Raw genomic sequence first — 23,292 nt, forward strand, 5'->3', positions numbered from 1 at the left:
ACTTGATCCGGTGTTACAGAGGGGACCATCGGACAGGATTTCACAGGGTAATTGCTCCCGTCCCTGCCCCCATCTCTTCGCCATTACTGGAACCTGCTGGGGAAACTACACAGAGTACAGCAGTATGAGGACAGCAGTATGAGGAGCAGTTGTATCGCAATATTGGAGCCCATGTGAGTAACTGCTACAGGCCTTACTGGGGGGGGGAGGGGGCAGTAAACACAGGGCAACAAGTGGCCTGTAATTAGCCCTACCTGTGGCCTTGCCGCATGGCTCAGCCAGATAACTATAAACTGCATTTCCCAGCAGCCTTTTCCAGTCTGAGTCACACAAGGATTCTGGGAGTTGTAGTTGCAATAGCTGCTGAGTTTCAGGTTTACATTGTCCTCCTAGTAACTTATACCCCTGTCTGGTCATTGTTCAACAGCAGTATGGAATGTCAAGTGCTTTTGTTTCAGCTAAGAATTTCTCTCTCTCTCTCTCGCATTGCATCTCGTGTGTATGTACAGACATCACAACACAGGGTGTACTGGAATGCACCCTAGGCTTATACTCGAGTCAACAAGGTTTTCCAGTTTTTGTAGGTAAAATTAGGTACCTCGGCTTATACGCGGGTCGGCTTATACACGAGTATATACGGTATATTTTTCTTGTGTTTATTATTGTAAATAAATGTGCTTGATTTGTTATTCAGTTCTTTTTGTTTCAAACTGTTCACTTTAACCTTTGGGCAAGCAATCTGGAAAGAGTACATTAAAATGAGGTTTTAGAAATTCAGATTAATTAAATCTCTTCTTAGATTTTTCCAGATACTCATGAAAAGCACCCAAAGCTGACAAAGCGATTGCCTTCAATAGTGGTGGAACCAACAGAAAGTGGAGAGGTGGAGAGTGGTGAACTTCGTTGGCCACCAGAAGATCTGACGCCTTCTGATGACAAAAGTCTGGCTCGCGATCAAAGAGACTCAAAGCATGCAGATGCTGAAGGTATGAGGATCTGGTTATTTTTATACCATTTGTCCACTTTTTATCTACTTTGATAAGAATAATAATGGCTCATTCAGCATGAAGACTTGATTTTATGATAAACCTATTGGGTTGGGGAAATAGATTGACCAGCTAGGTGTTTTTTTCTGCTACAACTGGCAGGCAGGAAATTCAAAACCTTAAAAATTTCAGAATTTGCCCAATAGAACATGGGTTTGGGGCTGGGATACATGACTTGTTTATTTTCAATGTGTCATAAATATTCATTGTCCTTCTTCAGCAGGAAGCTAATGTAGCGTTCCACAAGTGTCTTGAAAAGCACTGTAAAACTCCAAGTGTGCAGTACATTTTGTACACAATACAGATCTAATGTAGAATCATATTTTGTCCCTGAATTGAAACCCAGCACTACATATTGTTCAGTAGCCTTGGTTGATAGAAATGTAAAATTACTGAAGGCCAGTGCAGAATTTAGGTTTTCACAATGTGGGAATGAACTATATACCTGTAAATTCTTATTAGGCACTGAACATAGTGTGTGTTCCATAGAGGAACATCAAATTTGGACAGTCAAAGGGACAGAGAATAAAAATCAATACCTCCAGCTTTAAATGAGTGGTTTAGGGTCAATGTTTTTTCAGCTCTTCTGTGTTCCTTGCTAAAGAATGATAATTGAAAATGTCTGATACAAGAGGTAGTTTACACAATATCCACCTGCAGGAGCACTCTACTACAGTGAATATATCATTTGTTCATTTATGTACATTTTATTTCATTTTTGGTTTTTTATTCACCCCTATTGTGGAATTGTTAAAGCTCTTTATTTAATGAATGCAAAAGTGAGCCTATAATATAGGCAGCCATTGTAACTATGCAATGAGCAGTCCTATAAAATTCATGTTTCAAATTCAATGGTTGCTAAAAGTCAACCTTTCACACAGACAGTAAATGCTCAGATCCGTGTAGTTTAGAGTGGCAGGAGACTGCATATTTTTTGCCAAATGCTGACTATATAAACATGTATCTTGTCACCTGTATGAACAGTTTGTTCTTGGCTGGATTTTTCCAGTTCAGAATATAAATTGTATCTCTCATGCTGAGTATATAGGTATTTTGAATTCCTCCTTTGACCTCCTTTTTCTTTTGCTCAAGCTTTTCTTGTTTATCCACATATCTGAGATTGCTAAATCCTGTAATCAATTTTGTTACAGCAAAGTACATTTTTTTCCATGATGCAATTGCAATTTCTGCATGTTCTTAAGACCCAAGGAGATAACATTTCCTGTAAAAAAAACACACACAAGCATTATGTTTTATAGTTTTAAAAATGTTTTCAAGAGATAATAATGGCATAGAAAGAATATATGCTTTGGTTAGTATCCTTGCAATAACATTTAAGTGCAGGCCCTAGAATAGATTTGTAATGAAAAATTTCAACACAGCTGTACATGTATAGTGTTGGATAAATATTTAGCGCTGCCCTAGACATGCCCCCTTACTCCACTCACCACTGTACATTTTAAATGATAAAGCTGGGTACAATGAGGCTGTGTCTATAAATATATTTTCCCCCAAAGTGTTTCCTGCAAAATCTTAGACCCCCAAGTATTGTGTAATGGCAGTGATGTAAATCTGTATTATTGGGTTGTATTCAACACATATCAGCATCTATCTATCTATTTATATTTAAATATCAGAAGCCAGAATGTGTTGTTCCTATCTAATGCTTGCCACTGAAATCGGGGATTAAATGAATTAAAGCTTATTTGTACAATGTCATGATTGGAAGATATTCATATTTATGTATTCTCTAGCATTAGATTATCAGACTGGCAATTTATATCTAGCTGCTAATGAAAAATGCATATGCCTTGCACTAAAATGTTAAATGTTAAAATGTGTCAGTCTGCCCTTTCAACAAATGTGGAAGTCAGGATTTAGTCTTACTGTGCTGGAAACACAATTGAATTATCTGCTCTCTTAATATTGTATGACCGTCCCTTAATTACTGGTTGAAGATAAATCATTTTTTTATTTGATATTTCAGTATTGGTGTTTGTACTGATGGGTAAAGAGAGGATCATCTTTGTGTGCAGTGAAAGAAACATCTGGCACACCTTATACATTTACAATATAACAGTTTCCATTTTACTTTTTACCAGAACCATCTCCTTTACAAGTGGACATACTAATTCCACTAATCTAGATCCAAATTTAAAGTTGTGGGTGTAGGATCTTGACCAATGTTCCCTCTGATTTCTTTTGGAGGCTGTGTAGGTACAGTGTTCAACATGCTGGGTGCAAGTACTAAATTATTATACTGGATATTTAGAAAAAACTATCCCTATTGTTTTGGCTTTAACTTAATCTAATCTAATTATTGCAATTATTAATAATAAAAACCTCTGTCTGCAGAGTAATTGATTGATTGACAAAAGCCGCTGTGGGAACCCTGGATGGCCCTTCACCTTTGGGCAGGGCCAGAATAGGGGTAGGCAGAAGAGGCATTTGGTTGAGGTGCTAAAGTACCTCTTCTGCTACCTTCTCTAGTTTGGACTCTTGTGCCCCCCACCTTGGTAGCTCTTTCCATATCCATTGGCACATACACGTGTTCTTCCACACATGTGAATGCACTAGATCTCGCACGTGCCAATTCACTTGCGCACGGGGGGCTGCGTTGTCTAGGGTGCCGGCCTGCTTGGCCTGGCACTGCCTTTGGGTGACAGTAGCTCAATAGGTACACTGTGTTTAGATCTGGAGACAGGACAGACCAAGGGGCCTATTTATTAAGCCTCAAAATGTTTTGGTCAAGTTTTTAAAGGGGGAAATAACATAGTAAGTAAGGTTGAAAAAAGACACATGTCCATCGAGTTCAACCTTTTTTTTTTTTTTTTTTTTTTTTTTATAACTACCTATCTGCCAGTTGATCCAGAGGAAGGCAAAAAACCCATCTGAAGCCTCTCCAATTTGCCTTAGAGGGGGAAAAATTCCTTCCTGACTCCAAAATGGCAATCGGACTAGTCCCTGGATCAACTTGGACTATGAGCTATTTCCCATAACCCTGTATTCCCTTACTTGCTAAAAAGCAATCCAACCCCTTCTTAAAGCTATCTAATGTATCAGCCTGTACAACTGATTCAGGGAGAGAATTCCACATCTTCACAGCTCTCACTGTAAAAAAACCCTTCCGAATATTTAGGCGGAACCTCTTTTCTTCTAATCGGAATGGGTGACCTCGTGTCAGCTGGAAAGACCTACTGGTAAATAAAGCATTAGAGAGATTATTATATGATCCCCTTATATATTTATACATAGTCATCATATCACCCCTTAAGCGCCTCTTCTCCAGCGTGAACATCTCCAATTTGGCCAGACTTTCCTCATAGCTAAGATTTTCAATACCTTTTACCAGCTTAGTTGCCCTTCTCTGTACCCTCTCTAATACAATAATGTCCTGTTTGAGTGATGGAGACCAAAACTGTATGGCATATTCTAGATGGGGCCTTACAAGTGCTCTATACAGTGGAAGAATGACCCCCTCCTCCCTTGACTCTATGCCCCTTTTAATACAGCTCAAGACCTTATTTGCCCTTGATGCTGCTAACTGGCATTGCTTGCTACAGCCAAGTTTACCATCTACAAGGACTCCAAGGTCCTTTTCCATAATGGATTTGCCTAGTGCAGTCCCATTAAGGGTATAAGTGGCTTGGATATTTTTACATCCCAGGTGCATGACTTTACATTTATCAACATTGAATCTCATTTGCCACTTAGCTGCCCAGATTGCCAGTTTGTCAAGATCATGTTGCAAGGATGCCACATCCTGGATGGAATTAATTGGGCTGGATAATTTTGTGTCATCTGCAAACACTGATACATTACTTACAACACCCTCCCCTAAGTCATTAATGAACAAGTTAAATAAAAGTGGACCCAATACTGAGCCCTGGGGGACCCCACTAAGAACCTTACTCCAAGTAGAGAATGTCCCATTAACAACCACCCTCTGTACCCGATCCTGTAGCCAGTTTCCTATCCACGTGCAAACGACTTCATTAAGCCCAACAGACCTTAGTTTAGAAAGCAGTCGTTTGTGGGGCACAGTATCAAACGCTTTGGCAAAATCCAAATAGATCACATCTACTGCCCCCCCACTATCCAGAATCTTACTTACCACATCATAAAATGCAATCAAATTCGTCTGACATGACCTATCCTTCATAAAGCCATGCTGATAGTTGCTCATAATGCCATTCATTAGGACAAAATTTTGAATGTGATCCCTTAACAAGCCTTCAAATAATTTGCCCACCACAGATGTCAAGCTTACTGGCCTATAATTGCCAGGCTGAGATCGTAATCCATTTTTAAATATTGGAATAACATCAGCTTTTCTCCAATCCATAGGCACCATACCAGATGACAGTGAATCTGAGAAAATCAGAAATAAGGGCTGGTCTAAAACTGAACTAAGCTCTCTTAGAACCCGGGGGTGTATGCCATCAGGCCCTGGAGCCTTGTTTACATTAATTTGTATTAAAGCTTTTTGAATCATATCCTGAGTCAGCCACTGACTAGATTGAGCTGAACCATTCGTGCAGTTATTAAGTGAGCCTGTGAACCCAGACTCCTCTATTGTATACACTGAAGAAAAGAACTGATTTAACACATTTGCCTTATCTGTATCTGTTACAACCATACTGGTACCATTATTTAATGGAGCAACACTCTCAACCTGCATCTTTTTACTATTAATATATTTAAAAAACTTTTTAGGGTTAGTTTTCACCTCCACCGCAATTAACTCTTCATTTCTTTTCATAGCCTTCCGGATTGCTGATTTACAACATTTATTACAGTGTTTATATTCATTAAATGCAGCTTCTGTCCCAACAGATTTGTAGTTTTTAAATGCCTTTCTCTTCTTTCCCATTAACTTCTTTACCTCTGTATTAAGCCACACAGGATGATTCTTAGAGCTTCTACGTTTAGTCCTTAAGGGAATAAATTGAGAACAATAATGATTTAATATCATTTTAAAGGACAACCATTTCTGTTCTGAGTTTTTAGCTGAAAACCTAATGCCCCAATCAATGCTCTGTAGGGCAGCCCTCAAGGCACTAAAATTAGCTTTTGCAAAATTCATGGTTTTTGTTGCCCCAGTATATTTTTGTTTTTTGAACCAGACATTAAAAGATATAACATTATGGTCACTATTACCCAGGGGTTCAATGACTTGCACATTTGCTATAAGTTATGGGTCATTTGAGATCACTAAATCAAGAATAGCATTTTTTCTGGTAGGCTCCTCAACAACCTGTGCTAAAAAATTGTCTTGCAATAAGTTTAGAAACTTGTTCTCATTAACTGATCTAGCAGTACCGTTGCTCCAGTCAATATCTGGGTAATTAAAATCCCCCATTATCATTACTTTACCTAAACTAGCAGCCTTTTCTATTTGCATCAGGAGCTTTGTCTCTTCCTCCTCACTTACATTAGGGGGTCTATAGCATACGCCTACAATTAATTTGCTGGATTCTTTACAATTGGTGAAGAACTCCACCCATACGACTTCTGGCCCCTCATTTTCTAACATAACCTCCTCCTTTATATGAGCTTTTAAATCCTGCCTAACATACAGACATACCCCTCCTCCTTTTCTATTGCCTCTGTCCCTCCGAAACAAAGTATAGCCACTGATATTTACTACCCAGTCATGCGACTCATTCAGCCATGATTCGGCCACACCAATCACATCATATTTTCCTTCCATCACCAGCAGCTCCAGCTCTCCCATTTTACCAGTCAGACTTCTTGCATTTGTAAACATACATTTAATACTGGCACCATATTGAACATATGACATGTGGTCCTCCCTATCCTTAACAGTATCCCCAGCCAAATCTCCTCCCCCATTTTCCCTTTCTTTGCCCACTATCACATCTAACCTGTCTACCACTGAATCTTTTACTGAACCCTCCCCCCCCCCACACCTAGTTTAAAATCTCCTCCAACCCTCTAGCCATCTTCTCTCCCAAAACAGCTGCCCCATCATCATTGAGGTGCAGCCCATCCCTAGCAAAGAGCCTGTAGCCGACTGAAAAATCAGCCCAGTTCTCCAAAAACCCAAAACCCTCCTCCCTACACCAATCTTTCAGCCACGCATTAATCTCCCTAATAAATCTTTCAAGATTTATTATGCTTCAAAGCTGCTAAAAATCCAAGCTATAATAAAAACTCCAGCTAAAACTAGTTGACGTCATATAGAAGTCAATGGCATATGTCCCTTTTCTTGCCTCCATGATCTTCAAGGGTTAAAGGCATTTTGACACTGGTTTTTGTTTGCATTGAATTGAATTGTCACACGATTTTGTCGAGATTTTTCCCACACGTACAAGTTTCATTCTGATTTGTTAGTAAAATAAGCCAAATCGTTGTTGGAAGTTGGGTTACATTTTTATTTTTAAAATACTGAGATATATTAGAGTTTTAATAACCCCCCCTCCCAAGTGGCACTAAGCACAACTATATGGAATTCCAAGGAGAATCTTTTGATGCAAGTATCTTTAATTAATGGAATTCTTTTGCGCAGTGACTGTGGGGAAATTTGCACGACTGCAACTGCCCTTGCTTTCATAAATTACCCATATTATATAGTAGGAGTGTTCTGTATCCTCCAGCTGTTTAATTTTATCACCTATTGTGATTTCAGTTACCGTGGAATAGTACAACAGAAAAATTAATTACTCAGTGCACACCTGTTTAGAATTGAAGGAGTCAAAAAAGCAAATGGTATGGTAACATATTGCTCTTTATATAGTAAATTAACACTCTGCTTAGCAGCACTAAACAAAGGGATGTCTAGCCTGTGGGCTTGTTGTTTAACAATCAATATGTCTTTGGGGGACACACTACTTACACGAATACCAAACAATTACTTAGAAAAGAAACTCTTGTTTGTTCATTTTCTTCACTATATGAAGAGCAAAACAGTATGTAACCATACTATTTGCTTCCTTGACTCCTTCACTTCTAAACAGGTGTGCACTGAGTTAATATCTATTTTGTACTTATCCTCTGTTTGCCCCATGTGGGCTGAAACAGATTCTCATTTGCACCCATTTCTTTTCTAAGTAATTGTTTGGTATTCGTGTAAGTGGTGTGTCCCCCAAAGACATATTGATTGTTAAAGGAAAACTATACCCCCCAACCAATGTAGGTCTCTATAAAAAGATGTTGCAACTCATATGTAAAATCCTGCTTCATGTAAATAAACCATTTTCATAATAATATACTTTTCTAGTAGTATGTGCCATTGGGTAATCATAAATAGAAAATTGCCATTTTAAAAAATAAGGGCCACCCCCTGGGATCGTAGGATTCACTGTACTGTATGTTAGGTCACATGAGCCAATTAACAGACAGAGTGGTGTCTTTTGATTCAACACTTCTTCCTGTTACAGTTAGAGTTGAAGTATTTCTGGTCAGGTGATCTCTGAGGCAGCACACAGACCATCATGAAATGGTGGCTCAAGGCAAGAGATGTAAAAGGGCAATATTTACTTAAATATATATTCCAGTTTGGTAAGATTCTTTAATATGCCACTTAATGTGATATGAACTATCTGTTGCTTGAGTGTTCATTTTGGGGGTATAGTTTTCCTTTAATCAACAAGCCCACAGGCCTGACATCCCTTTGTTTAGTGCTGCTAAGCAGAGCGTACTATCCCTGGAGATCTATGTGAGGTTTGTGTGGTTGAGCATCTATGGCAAGTGCAGGTTTTTTTTTTGCTTACTAGGGATGCCACTCTTACATTTCACAACACTTCAAATACACAGGCTGTGGATTTGCCTTTTACCTACCAAGACAACGGTGACTGCAAATTCTACCCCATTGCAATGCCCCCTTTGTGACTCTAAACATTTCAAACAACCTGGCACATTCCTATAATGTACGTATGTTCAGGCTTAAAGGGTAATTAAAGTGCCAATAAAACATTACTTAACCATGGGCTGCTGTGGCCCATGAAAAAAATAAAGCAATGTTGAATCAGGGCTTACGTTGTCCTTTAAAGAACTCTTTTTCAAACTGAAATGAACTCAAATTGTTGCATCTAACAACAGTAGGATGTAGCTTCCCAACCTGGTGTGCAAAAAAGGTTCCTTCCTACCATAATTGTTCTCATTATTGGTAACAGATCTCAGCACCTTGTGTTGCAGTAATTACCTGGAGAACAGCTGTTGTGAGACATTGAATTGCTATATTTTTGTGAATCCTTCAGCGAAATCACCTGCAGAGAATGATTGGATCCAGCTTCATGCCGCACGTCATTGAGCTAAAGGGCTGCGTAGAACAGGGGATATGTTCTCCCTCCTACGGTATCTGTGAAGAAATGTAGCTGGCACTGCTATATACATTGATTTGCTTCCAAGATAGGAAATCTGTGGTAGGGAAATAATGTATCTGACCAGCGGAAACTGTTTTATTTTTATGTTTTTGGCTCTGTGTCCATTTGTCTACTGTAATAGCAATCAGCACTAAACGCTCATTTTGCCAGTTGCCAGTGATAAACAGCTACACTAGAGTGTTATTTTATGTGATAATTGTGAAAGGCTATAATAAGGAAGCCTAGATTTTGAGTGATGCACTTTAGAATACATCATGGGAACTGCACCCGTGTGCTGTACCATCAAATGAGATTTAAAAGGTGTTTAAAGGAGGAGGAAAGGCTTGGTGTACTTGGGGGTGCCAAATGTTATGGTATAACCCCGGGCTGGTGCAGTTTTCTGCTGATAGGAGCACCAGCCCAGGGTGGTGCTCCTATCAGCAGAAAACTGCACCGGCCGAGTTCTGCTAGCAAGCACCATGGAGAGATCCTCTTCTTGCTTCTTCGGGTCTTCTCGTACCATGTGTATGCACAGTAAAATCGAAAGCCGCACTTTAATGAAAAAGCCAGAAATTTCACTCTACTCTACTCTTCGGTTTGCCCTGGGAAATTTGCAAACCGAAGAAGTAGGAAGAGGATCGCTCTGTGGTGCTTGCTAGCAGAACCCTGTCCCGGTGTGGTTTTCTGCTGATAGGAGCACCGGCCCGGGGTGTCAGGTAAGTAAAAGTACAATACAAAATTCCTTAATACACCACTTACTTGATTTTCAAGGGTGCATACACTTCCTGGCTGCTTCACAAACCAAATAGTATCCAGGGACTTTGTATGGAAGGAGCACACCTATGGCCAATGCCTTTTCAATCCATTTATTGCAGCAGAAAAAACAGCACAAGCTTTCGGGAGATACCCCCTTTTCTGCAATAAATGGATTGAAAAGGCATTGACCATAGGTGAGCTCCTTTCATACAAAGCCTGTGTAAGTAAAAGTAGTCACTTGGGGTGCCTACATTTTGGAACCCCAATTGTAAAATGGTATTCCTTCTCCTTTAAACAATCACAGACACTTGGCCTGCCGCCTTGTGTCTTTAAATGTCCACAGATAAGGCTGTAACCTCTTTCTTTCCAGGACATAGGTACAGGGGGCAGGGGGGGGGGGCAGAGGGCTAACCAATGATGTTTAGTAAGCATGTTGGTGACATCAGTGAGGAGGGCTATGACTTGACAGGCAAGGATTAGCTTAATTCAAATAATAATTTTAAATAAGTTAAAAACTGGACAGGTTGAGCATATTCACAGCTCTCTTTCGATATCATTGTAAACTACAGTGATATTTAATTATTTTTCTTTCTCTGACATGACAGTTATCTGATTTTGAACAATATTATTATACAATAGAACAAAAATGAAAAGAATAGCAATTCATCTAACATAACACATTATTATAGAAAAATAAGATAAGAAAAGTCAGCTCAGTAAAATGTAACAGTTTTCTCTCTTTGCCTTGTTGTATATATACAAATGTTTGCCACTGCCTGTGGACCTTCTCCCAGTCTCATTTCAGTTTTATCTTTGGGTTTCTTGAGTTCTGCAAATCCTGAATATGAAACCTTGTTTTCATGGTCATAAACCAGTGAGTGCGTGTGGGAGTTTCATGCCTTTGTTTCAATGGAGCTGAATCATCAAGGCTACAATAAATATTTGTGCCATGTGGTTATGTGCTGAAAATGAAATTACCTGCTTCCACTCAGCACATAAACACAGTAAGCGTAAATCAATAGTTATTTGATAAAATATATAAATCATATGAATTCTTTTGTTTGAAGCACAATCTCCCAGTCATTTTTTTGCACAACACCTAGCTAGACATTGAATGGCAGATACTGTATCAGCAGAGGATTGTGGGATATGCATTTTAATTCATAACCTTCCATCCTATGATTATCATATTTACTATTGATTATTACATTAATCAGCAAAAATAATGTGGCAAACTATTAAACCTAGATCTACAAGATTGTTTCCATTCTGCCATACATTACACATACAAATTAGATAACTAACCAAGCATTATGTGGATTTTCTATATTTTCTATATAATGGTTCAGCCCAAACCATTGTTGGTCCTCCAACTTATAGATGAGCTTTAACTCTGGGCATCCCCTTATACATAACCCTAAGAATTATAGACCAACACATTTAGGGGGGTATTTACTAAAACTCTAATTTATCTATTTTTTTATTAAAACAAAGTCAACCTAACCACGAATTCAACTCAATTATCTAATAATCAGCTCAAAAAAGTCAGTGCAGGATAAGTCTCGATAAAATCTTAAGAAAATTCAGATCATGCAACTTTTTTGAATTTGACACCTGAATCTTTTTGAAGTTTTTTGTCAAAAAAACCCAACTTTTTTAATTTATCCAGTACATATCACGATGTCAAGAAAACTCTTCAGGGACTTCTACATGACCTGAATAGGTTTCAGCTGGAGTATTTTCAGATTTTTAGCAGTTTAGGGTTTTTTTCCCTTCTAAAAATTCAAGTTTTCCCATTCAAAAACCCAACCAGAAAAAAATCAAGTTTTAATAAATAGGCCCCTTAAAGTAAGAGTTTTAAAGAAAGTTCAGTACTGGATCAAATTTTACATCCAAAGGAAAAGGATCCCACCAGCTAATTGTAACAGGTAGGCCAATATACAGTAGCTGGTTTTGGTTGGATGACCATTGGGAAGGGAAGTGTTTTCCATGACCAAAATGGATAATTATCTGTTTTTTTATTAGCTGGATCCTCATCCTTTATATGCCACCACCATAATCCAAAAAAACTCTCAAACATGCCTCATTTTCATCACAAACTATTGTGGGAAGATTACGGTAGCTTTATGTAATGGTAGGCAAGTGAATTTCTCATGCAGAGAAGAGACTTTACCTTTATTTTATTCACTCAAAAAACACACATAAACAAGGCGCTTGTCTTTACACTGCATCAATAATATATAAGTCTCTCTCACACGATAATGTAGTATTCATGACTACCCCAGGGCCTCTCTCAGGCACTGGGCCACCACAAGGTTATCAACCCTTTAATCAAAGTTTACCAGAGATCAACTTCAGCCAGGCTACACAGCTTAATTCTGAATTCAGAGGCTCTGCACCAATGAAGCGAGTTGAATACCTCGCTGTAGGCAGCAGTGCCCCTCAGGTTACCAGGGGTGTCAAAAGGTCACACATTTTAAGAGCAGAATTTCCAGTTTTTATAAATTCAACTCTTTTAGTGTGAGAGATCACTATTGCTCTCTCCACACTAGTGATGCGACCCTCTTCGGACCACCTCTGGCACAAGAAAGCACTGGGTGGCAGTATTGAAGGAGCTGCCTCAGGCTCCTTACCCAGAAACAGCTCTGACTACATTGTCTTCACAGATGGCACTTTCCTACACAGCTTTTCTCCAGACACAGTGTTTACTCCGACCCTTTGGCACTCTCTTGCTGTCTCTTTGTCTCATCCTAAGGCCCCTTGGTTCTTTCACAGGCTTTCTCTCACACACTGGAACAGTCTTGTGGGAAAACATGACATTTTGTATACATTTTGACCTGAGGACACTATTAAAAATGCACGTACATTAGAGGGAACCAGTGTAAAACATATGAAGGTATAGTATGTCAATAGAAGAATAGAATAACATTTTAAAAATAGCATGAAAAAGTAATGGAACAACACTCTTCTTAGTACTGTTGATCATCTCCTGAGCATGCTTATGCCTTCCCTTTTGTATGTCATTATTAAAATCAGCTATACAACTCAGGTTATCTTTGTGAAACTCTGCGTTACTTTTGTTTCATGTAATGTTCTTAAGCAAATTCCTATTTCCTCTTCCTGCCTTGTTTTTTTTTGTTTTTTGTTTACCCCTCTGCCTTTGCTGCAAATTATACATGGTAACAAGTACAATAGTGGAACAATAGTATCATAGGGTGAAAAAAGACACACCTCCATCAACTTCAACCTTTTATGTCTATATATAACCTGCCTAACTGCTAGTTGATTATAAATTTTTACTGGTTGAAGTTGAATTTTTAAAGAGACAGTACATGATACATTTTGATATTTTCAGATTCAAATTGAATTTGGACTATTCCCTAGTGGAAGTAAACAAAAATGAACTAGTAATTAAATTTTTTTAAATTTGAATTTTCACTTCGACCTTTGATAAATCTGCCATGATAAATTTTGATATTTTCAAATTTAAATCGAATTTGGACTATTCCCTAGTGGAAGTACACAAAAATTAACTAGTAATTCAATTTTTTTAAATTTGAATTTTCACTTCGACATTTGATAAATCTGCCCCTTAGTGTCTGTATCATTGATGTGTAGAATAAGCCCTAGAAACTTCCTTTTTACAGTAACATCTGATTTGCTGGAACCCAGTAATGTAGATTTTGCAACATTGCTACTAAAGTTCAAGAGTGCCAATTCATGATTCTTTGGCAGAGACTGATTTATAAACTTTCAGGAAGAATGCACAATAAACTAGACAGAGTATAAATTAGAGGTATGGGTGAACATTATCGGGCAGATTTAGATTCAAATTCGAATTTTCAATTTTTTTTGGTCAAAACTCTCAAAATCAAATTGTGGATTATCCAAACTCAATTCAAGTTTTAATTCAAATTTTGAGATTTATCATACTCTGGCCCTTTAAGAACTTGAATTTGACTATTTGCCACCTAAAACCTGTCAAATGACTGTACAAGCCAATGGGAGAGGTCCAGGGATCAATATGGTAATGTTTGTAGCCTTCCTGACATTCAAGTTTTTTTTAGAGAAAAAAACTGGAATCGAGTTTTTTTAAATTCAAATTGAGTTTTTATGACTCGAATCTAATTTGATTTGAGTTTTTGGGACTTCAATGTTATTAATTTCGAATTTATGGGAGTTTAAAAAAACTCACATTAATTCGAAATTCAACCCTTCATAAATGTGATAATTTTTACCTTAAAATTAACTTTATGTGTAATGTAGTTCAAAACATAAGTGATGCTAGTTATGTTACACATCTATTTCTAAAACAGTATTAAAATGGCTTCAAGTCTGCAAAATGATCAACTACTGTGCTTGCCAGCCTGCTCGCAATTGAGCTCTTAGTAACTGCTTAGAACAAATTTAGGTCTGCTACTGCCTTACAATGAGAAACAATGGCTAATTAGTATCATTGGGTGACTAAGCTAGCGGAGCAAGCATCACACATGCACAGACACAAGTACAGAAATAAGGCTACTGCAATTCTATTTGTGATTCTGAAACTATGTCATCTTGAATAATAACAGTTCCTATAAGAAGTCTTTGTAGCATTTCCCAGAGACTAAAAACAGTACATAACAGTGAAGGGATACTCTAAATAAATTATGCCAATATGCCCACTATCTTGAACTCCAAGTGAGAATAAAGTATGTGACAATACTCTGAGCATTATAATAGGGCATAAACAAGATTGTAATCTGGGTCTTAAAGTGATAGTGAAACGTTCCTATAAAAATCATAGGAACGTGTCAGTAGCAAGTAAATGCTGCCCCATATTTGTTCCCCCACAAAGCTGCCAATTGGAGCCAATATCAGAACTTGTTGGTGCAAACTCCTTAAAACTCTGCAGTTGGGTAATGCTGGCAGTAAGCACTAGGCAGGATATGGTGCAATGTTCATCAATGATTTAGTTCTATGTGGAGACCTAGGGATTTGCATTTTCTAGGGATTTGTTGCAGCAACCAAAATACCTGTCTGGTAGTGACTGTAGGGTACTTATTATTATTATTATTATTATTATTATTAAGGACATGAATGTATTTTGTGCATAAAATTTCCTCCCCATTAAAACAAAGCAGTGATTATTTGTCCATATATTGCAAGATAATCAAGCTAGCCAATTGCATCAGTCATCCCTGGCCTGACCATTCCTGCACTCACTTTTATATGCAACTTTCTTAAAGGTTAAAACTCCTAAATGGTTGCTCTTTTTATTGACCACCACTGGGATGATCTGAGTGCATTTGGAGATGATGAGTGCTACAACATGGAGCTGGCCATTGCTCCCATAAAGACTATATCAAAAAGGGAAAGTTGTGCTTTGCAGTGGAAAATCTTACTTTTATGATCTGACCCTGTATTTTGTCTATTCCTCTTTGTTCCACACTACAGAGAATACCTTTGACAGAAATATACAACTCCAAGGCATATGCATTAAAGGGGTTATAAACCTTTGAATTCATTTTTAGTATGATGTAGATCAGTGCTGTCCAACTTGTGTGGTACCGAGGGCCAACATTTTACTGGCCTATGTGGTGGAGGGCCGATAATAGAAGTCAGTGTTGTCCACTCCCCCTTTTAAACCACACCCACTGTAAACCATACCCATGTTACCACAGGAACTTTTAAGATCATATCCACATTAACGGTGGTAGCACCCAAAAAAACCAAATGGTTGGTGCTCACTGCAGGGAAATCCCTCATCACTCATATGTGAAAAATTGAAGTTGTGTTAAAACATACCCTTAAATTCATATGCCTCATCCTCCCCTGTGGATAATACAACAACCCCCCAATACATGATTAAACACCTTAGGGGCCCTTAACAACAATTTCCAAATGCTAACAAACCCCAAGAACAAACCCCTAACAGGCTTACATTCCACAGGTTGCATAGGGCAAGCAGAGAATGGCACACACAAGCAGCACTGAGTAAGTAGAGAATGTCACACACAGGGAGGGAAGGCAGAACAGAGCAGGAGACAAGGAAAGCTATCATTCTAAAATGTACTACATACAGTGACAGTGCTGGTGCCCCATTAGCATTTTGAATAAGGTGTGAACAGATGAACAATGTGGGCAGTTTCAGTCTGGGTCTCAGGTGTGAACAGTACAGGCCTTTAGGATATAAACAATAGAGGTGTCAGAAGTGTGAACAATGTAGGGGGAATCACAGGTGTGAACAATACAAGGGATTAGTCAGAATTTGAGGTTTAAACAATGCAGGGGCCAGTTAATCTCTGGTAAACAGACACAGCATGTGGGGGGCCACAGAAGGGGGGGTCGCGGGCCGCATGGACAGCCCTGATGTAAATAATGATATTCTGAGACAATTTGCAATCGGTTTTCATTTTTTTTTATTATTTGTGGTTTTTGAGTTATTTTGCTTTTTTTATTCAGCAGCTCTCCAGTTTGCAATTTTAGCAGTCTGGTTTCTAGTGTCCACATTACTCTACCAATCATGCATTGATTTGAATAAGAGACTGAAATATGAATAGGACAGGGTCTGCATAGAAATGAATACATTTGTAGCCTTACAGAACATTTGCTTATAGATGGGGAAGTGACCCTCATTTGAAATGGAAAGTGGCAAAAGAGCAAGACAAATAGCTCAAAAACAATAAAATATAAATATGGAAGACCAATTGCAAAGTTGCTATGAATCGGACATTATCTAACATACTTAAAGTTACTTGAATGTTGAACCACCCCTTTAATGCAAATTGAACTGCATCCTCACATTTTTTTCAGTCTGTTTAAGGCAGATAAAAGCATGTAGGATGAAATATACCTGAATCGAGCATATATATACCCCCCAAAAGGGATATGTATAAGAAGTGATCAGCGCCTGTGGCAACAGAAATAAAAAACAGACATAGCGCAATATGTTCACAAATGTGAAATATCACCCCGTGCGTGCACTGGATGTTAAGTGGATGTGTTCTCCCCTTCTTCTTTAAATGACTATTAACGAGGGTATAGAGTGGCAATACAGGTGGACAGAAGAAAAGAAAAGTGCTTTTCCTGTGAAATAAAATATATTCCAAAGATGCAGATGCCTCCACCTTCTGTATAAAATGCCTACTTACAAACCACTGCCGTGGTATGGTGTATTTAACATGAATCTCTTTCAGGTTCCTCCTTCAGCGCTCACCACTCCTTCCGAGTTCCCAAGCAGGAATACAAATCGATGATAGTGTAACACCGTTTATTTAAAACATAATTAAAAACAATTAAAATTCACACTCACATTTCCCTTGCGGGTTTTTGCGCATTGATCTAGGTTGTTGTGTCCCCCAAACTATGCCTAACGCGTTTCGCTGGGTGTTACCAGCTTCCTCAGAGGACGCCTCTGAGGAAGCTGGTAACACCCAGCGAAACGCGTTAGGCATAGTTTGGGGGACACAACAACCTAGATCAAGGCACCTGAAGTGAGCTGACAAGAGCTTGGAGTGAGCTAACAGGATTGCCCCTGGGGACCCCAGAAAGACTGTTGTTTGGACTCAATGCGCAAAAACCCGCAAGGGAAATGTGAGTGTGAATTTTAATTGTTTTTAATTATGTTTTAAATAAACGGTGTTACACTATCATCGATTTGTATTCCTTCTTGGGAACTCGGAAGGAGTGGTGAGCGCTGAAGGAGGAACCTGAAAGAGATTCATGTTAAATACACCATACCACGGCAGTGGTTTGTAAGTAGGCATTTTATACAGAAGGTGGAGGCATCTGCATCTGCATCTTTGGAATATATTTTATTTCACAGGAAAAGCACTTTTCTTTTCTTCTGTCCACCTGTATTGCCACTCTATACCCTCGTTAATAGTCATTTAAAGAAGAAGGGGAGAACACATCCACTTAACATCCAGTGCACGCACGGGGTGATATTTCACATTTGTGAACATATTGCGCTATGTCTGTTTTTTATTTCTGTTGCCACAGGCGCTGATCACTTCTTATACATATCCCTTTTGGGGGGTATATATATGCTCGATTTTGGATTCATATACAGTTGAGAGACTGTGGAGGGGTCGGCAAGAAATATTCTAAGAGACTGACATTTTATATTGGGCTGCATTTTGTAAGCTATATATTGTTTTTAATGAAATATACCTGACCTATGTGGAAAGAACATGACCCTGTGGTCATAAAGGTGTAAGCAAATGATTAATACAAGCAATTAAAGGGGATATGGCGGTTTTGGGGTTTTTTTATAATTCACATGCCTATTCCTCTTTGCAAGTTACACTGATTTCTAATATCAGTTCTCACGCATCCACCCCCAGTGTACATTGTAAATTCCCCGGTGTTTCTGTTCATTTAACTCACATACTCACTGATAATCTGTCCTTGTAAGAATACCACGCAAATGAGCATTGTTATAAAGTTAGAAATATAAAGTTAAAAATAACAATATTAACCTTGAACATAATTTCTTTTTCTACCTGTTTGCTTTGCTGAATAATAGTGCTATAAAGATGATGAATCACATGTTTCAAGGGGTACAGGCATTACTTGGAGACAGGAATCTGTGGTCTCTTTGTAATGCGTTTGTCTTTTATGCATTTTTCTTTAAATGGACTGCAGATCACAAGCTTCCAGAGACCATCTGCTCTCTTCATTTCAACATTTATAAATCTAAATGGGAAATTTTGCTCCCTCATCCCTCACTAGCAGCCCCTAGTGGTCATAAAAAGATGCTGCTCTTATTATGTATTCTGCATAAAAGTAGTGTCTATTCTACATATGTGGTTAATATGCAGAAACATGCTTGTTGTAAATATATATATAAATCTATGGAAGATTATTCTTTTTATGTGGGTTACTCTGGGAAATGCATTATTAAATGTGCTGCAGAACTGCATATGTTATAGGAGTCTGAATTAAAGGTGAGGCCTGGTGGTATTAATCATGCGTTTCCAGGTTTGCGTGGCTGTGTTTTTTTGTATTATTTATTCATGAAAATGTATTCTTGGGAATGGGATAAGGAAAAACACAGCTGGATGAATAAATAAATCACTTGTCAGTAGTTTGTACTATTTTCATAAGAAATTACCTTCTTTTATTTCAGGGAGAATTATCAAACAGTTTTAAAGCAGTCCTATTGAACATTCTCTTTCTTGCCATATGCAAGTCTAATAATTCAGAGTGTTACTGATACTGTACATGGGTACTGGGATATGTGCATGGGTGCATGCAAGCAAGTACAACTATGCAGGTTTGGACTGGGCCAGCAGGACACTGGGAAAAAGTGACCCGATCCCCCACTGCCAGCAGCTCCTGCACTTCCTGTCCTCCCCTTCCTCCCCGATCACATGAAGAAATGATGCGTTTGGGGCATGGGGGCCCGTGGGGATTTGTTGTGGTGGTAGGGCATACCTCCCAACATTTATGAAAAAGAAAGAGGGACAAAAAGATTTTCCAGAAGAGGAATTTTTTTAAACCACACCCATTTTTGTGGCTACACCCCCTAATTACCATGTTAATTTTACAAAATTTGGCAGGTTATGAAAGTGTGAACACATTTCTGTGGTTTTTATATGTTGTTACAGTTTTGTTAATGAAGGTGAATTGCCCTTTAAACTGCAAGTCACAGTTTTCCCAAGAGACTTGCTTATCTTAAATTTTTAAAATTGCTTCTTTGCTTATCTTAAATTGTTACAAAAGTATTGTCCAAATTCTGATTTATGAACAGCATAGTGTAACTTAATTTCTATGTAGAGGGCCCTTACATTCTTATATATGATCTTTAAACAGAGGGAAAGAATATTAACATGGCTAGATTTCCAAGGTGTATTGCCAAAGTATTAAGGCACTGTATCACTGTATCCACTCTCCCTCTGGCCTCTTATCCTCACCATCTGTACTTCGAATTTCTCAGTTCTGCCTTTCATTACTCAGTTCTGCACTTCTCCTTATCAGTATGATTTGTGCAACACAACTGAGGATATGTATAAAAACAGAAGAAAACTTTCCATAGTAACCATAGCATGAATATTTTTATTTCTGTCCCATCAAAAATGTCAGATTTCTTTTAAGCAAAACCATGTGTTCTGAATTTTAGAATAAAAGTAAGGTTTCCCTATTCATTAAAGGCAGGGCACTGGGACAACACACTGTGCTCTGTAATGTCTCTAATTTAAATTCATTACATGGTGGAATGGAAATGGTTTTTGGTACTTGAAGATGAAACTGCTTTACATGCTGCATATTTATGAATTCTCTATTTAATCTTTGCAGGTGCTGCACGTTCTGCTTATGAAGAGGGGAGCTACGCAGGATGCCGAGCGAGTGGAGATAATAATTAGATCCCTTACAGTAAAACATCTTCAAGTATCTGTTGAGTAGTTAGAACATATAAAGAACAGTTGGGACTGCACTGAACTGTTCCTTTCGATTTCCAAGAATCTTGCAGGGGTCGTTTGGCAGAGTTTACTGTAGTTTCGCATCCTGTCAGGACTGAAGCTTAAATCTGCCGCATGTAGCTAGAGATTCCAACTATTTTTAGAGAGCCAAATGCTTGTAAAATATTAAACAGTAAGGGGATCTTTTGGAAGCTTTAGCTTGTGTCTACATCTTACACATTTCTTTCGGTCTGAATTGAACACAAATAATTTATGTCCTTTTTGACAGCTTCCAAAACTTGAATCTTTCCCATGTGTATATAGAAAAATGGGCTTCCCTTTAATTTGCATTCCAGCCAACAGAATTCTTTGTGATATCATTTGTTAGGCTAAGCATCCTGGGTTACACTGGCTGTGGTGTTACTACTACCCCCAGCATTTATGTGCTGGATAAACTGGATGGAGCTGTAGTTGCTCAACAGCTGTATTGACATTTGTTGCCAATTTCTTATTTAGCTTCTCTCTTGAGCTTTATTTAAAGCTTGGCTCAGATTGTGCATTGCTTCTTAACTTCTTGAGAATAGAAATTATATTTATTGCCATCCTAGGAAAAAGTGAGAAAGCGTGCATATGAAATAATGCTCTCTTCAGGGTATGGTACCTTTGGTATCTCTTTCCGAAATGCGGTTCCCCAGCATGCCTTTATTAGCTGAGTTTAGGAAAGGATGCTGGGAATTCTGCACCAACGATTGCCTATCACTGCCCCAGGAAATGCCAGACGAATTCCTTTATTTTCTGCTAGTTAGCAAGATTAGCACTGTGATGTAATATGTGATATGTGTCTGGCCAACTTTTGGGTGAACTGAGTAAAATGGAAGCTGGAGTTAATCTCATGCAAAGGGACTGCCCAACATGGGCAAATGATAAAACTCCAAAAGTCGCTCCACCAGAATTATACCAGCTTCCTTTTTTTTAATATATATAACCCTTTGTGTGCAGATATTTTATACTGTTAGATGATAAACAAATTTCAGATCCACTGTTTTTGTGTTACAAAAAATATACATGAATAACATACAAAGAATGAACCCCCAAACAGCCATTCCAACTATGTATATATTATTTTTAAATACTTTATATAGAGATGGATTGTAGAGTTTATTCAGCTAGGTCAATTGTTTCTGTTAGATGCTTTGTAGGCAAAATTAAAGTTCATGAAGAATAGGTTTAAAGGTTTAGTCGTTGTGTTATCATTTAAGGCAGTTGCCATTTTTTCCATGTTACGGTGGGTGGCCATAGCCTTGCTGACCTTCAGGTTATCCCATCACTTGGCTGATGCCCAAATGTACTGATATTGTTCAATGGCCAAATATTATTGTTCTGTTTGTTTGGGCTGAGAGCTAAATGAGAAGGTCTGACAGGCGATGAAGAAGATCTTCTTTACTCCTCTTCTGCCAATGCATCATCAGCTTCTGAGCAGGGGAATCAGCAGATGAAATTTTCAATTTGGACAGACTGACTATTTTTAAGATAATATAGAATTGTCATATGTATGATATGGTCTAGAAGCCCAAATAGTCAAATCAAATCGGGGTGTGTTTGGCCAGCCTAATTAAATAGAACAAACCAAATGTTGAAGATGTTTCAATAATGTTTGAAATAATATTACTACTAAACAAAGCATCTCCCATAAACAATGGATCCTTCATTAATCAGCTGGAAGAGCGGTATAGTGTATCCATTTGGCTAAAAATGGGGATGACTATATGTGTTCCTTATTCCTAATTTAGTTCCCTAAGCATAAGGGCAAAAGCTACGGGCCTCGCAGATTTGTTGCCAGCTGCACTGGGTTTGATCATAAATATCTGAACACAGAGGCATTTCCAGGGTGTGTGGGAGGAAATGAAATGACTTAAATTAGGTTTGTGAGTTAAAAAAAGACGGCTCTAGAGAAGCAGTATTCTGCATCATACCTGAAATAAAAGATATACAACAACACATACAGCAATGATTCACTCAAATAACAATCAAGCTTTCTTTTATTTACATAGATATATGTCAAAAAATATTTATGTGTAGGCATCTGTTAAAAAGCACATGAAACTTTTACTGCATATCTATGTATTCATTTTGAATAAAAAATTTTTTGCTGTTGGATAAAAATAACAGTGACGTGCAATTTGGACTTTGTGACAGTAATTTTATTCACTATCTGACAGTGTATCTCCTCGAGGTTGGGGGCGTTCTGGACAATGAAGTGCCACAAGCTGCCTGTTTCTGGTTTACAATAGTAACATGTATAGAAAAATTAGGTCAAACAACTATAGCATGTGGCTCTATAGCTGTTGCTAAGCTACAGTTTGTCACTGGCACTTTGGGGATGCTGGGAATGGCCAAACATCCACAAGGTTTCAACTATAATTCTTCTGTTTGTGCCTGAAAGCAATCCATAATGTCTTGTACAGTAGAGGAGGATTGGAACATTTAAAGAAGTTCAAAATTGTGCTAGAATTATATTTCCTTGCTTTTAATAGACAACTAATTCATTACAAAAAAAGTTACATATTATGTAATTGGGTTATGTACCAGCCCAAGGCAACCACAACAGTGAAGTTCTTTTTGTCTGATGATTCCCCTAGTATCTCCCCAAAACCTCATTTTGTGCTTGATGATTTCTGACAGTATCTGAGGCTAGCTTCTAATTAGCTTCCCAGAGCATACTGAGCATGTGCAGTATCACTTAAAGGAATAGTTCAGTGTGAAAATAAAAACTGTGTA

General features: G+C 38.2%; 1 protein-coding gene across 2 annotated transcripts in view; it reads left to right on the forward strand.

Annotated features, from left to right (window-relative positions):
- The window catches only part of XB5959262.L (provisional ortholog of LBH regulator of WNT signaling pathway L homeolog), a 38,927-nt gene extending 16,250 nt beyond the window's left edge, over window positions 1-22,677 (forward strand). For both annotated transcript variants that reach the window (XM_018230574.2, XM_041573080.1), the window contains exons 3-4: window positions 800-986; window positions 20,411-22,677. In XM_018230574.2, the coding sequence (XP_018086063.1) occupies window positions 800-986; window positions 20,411-20,478 (255 nt within the window). In that variant the 3' untranslated portion in view covers window positions 20,479-22,677. The remainder of the gene's footprint in view (window positions 1-799; window positions 987-20,410) is intronic.
- The last annotated feature ends 615 nt before the right edge of the window (window positions 22,678-23,292 follow it).

Source organism: Xenopus laevis, chromosome 8L (assembly GCF_017654675.1).
Source record: "Xenopus laevis strain J_2021 chromosome 8L, Xenopus_laevis_v10.1, whole genome shotgun sequence".
Classification (NCBI taxonomy): Eukaryota; Metazoa; Chordata; class Amphibia; order Anura; family Pipidae; genus Xenopus; species Xenopus laevis.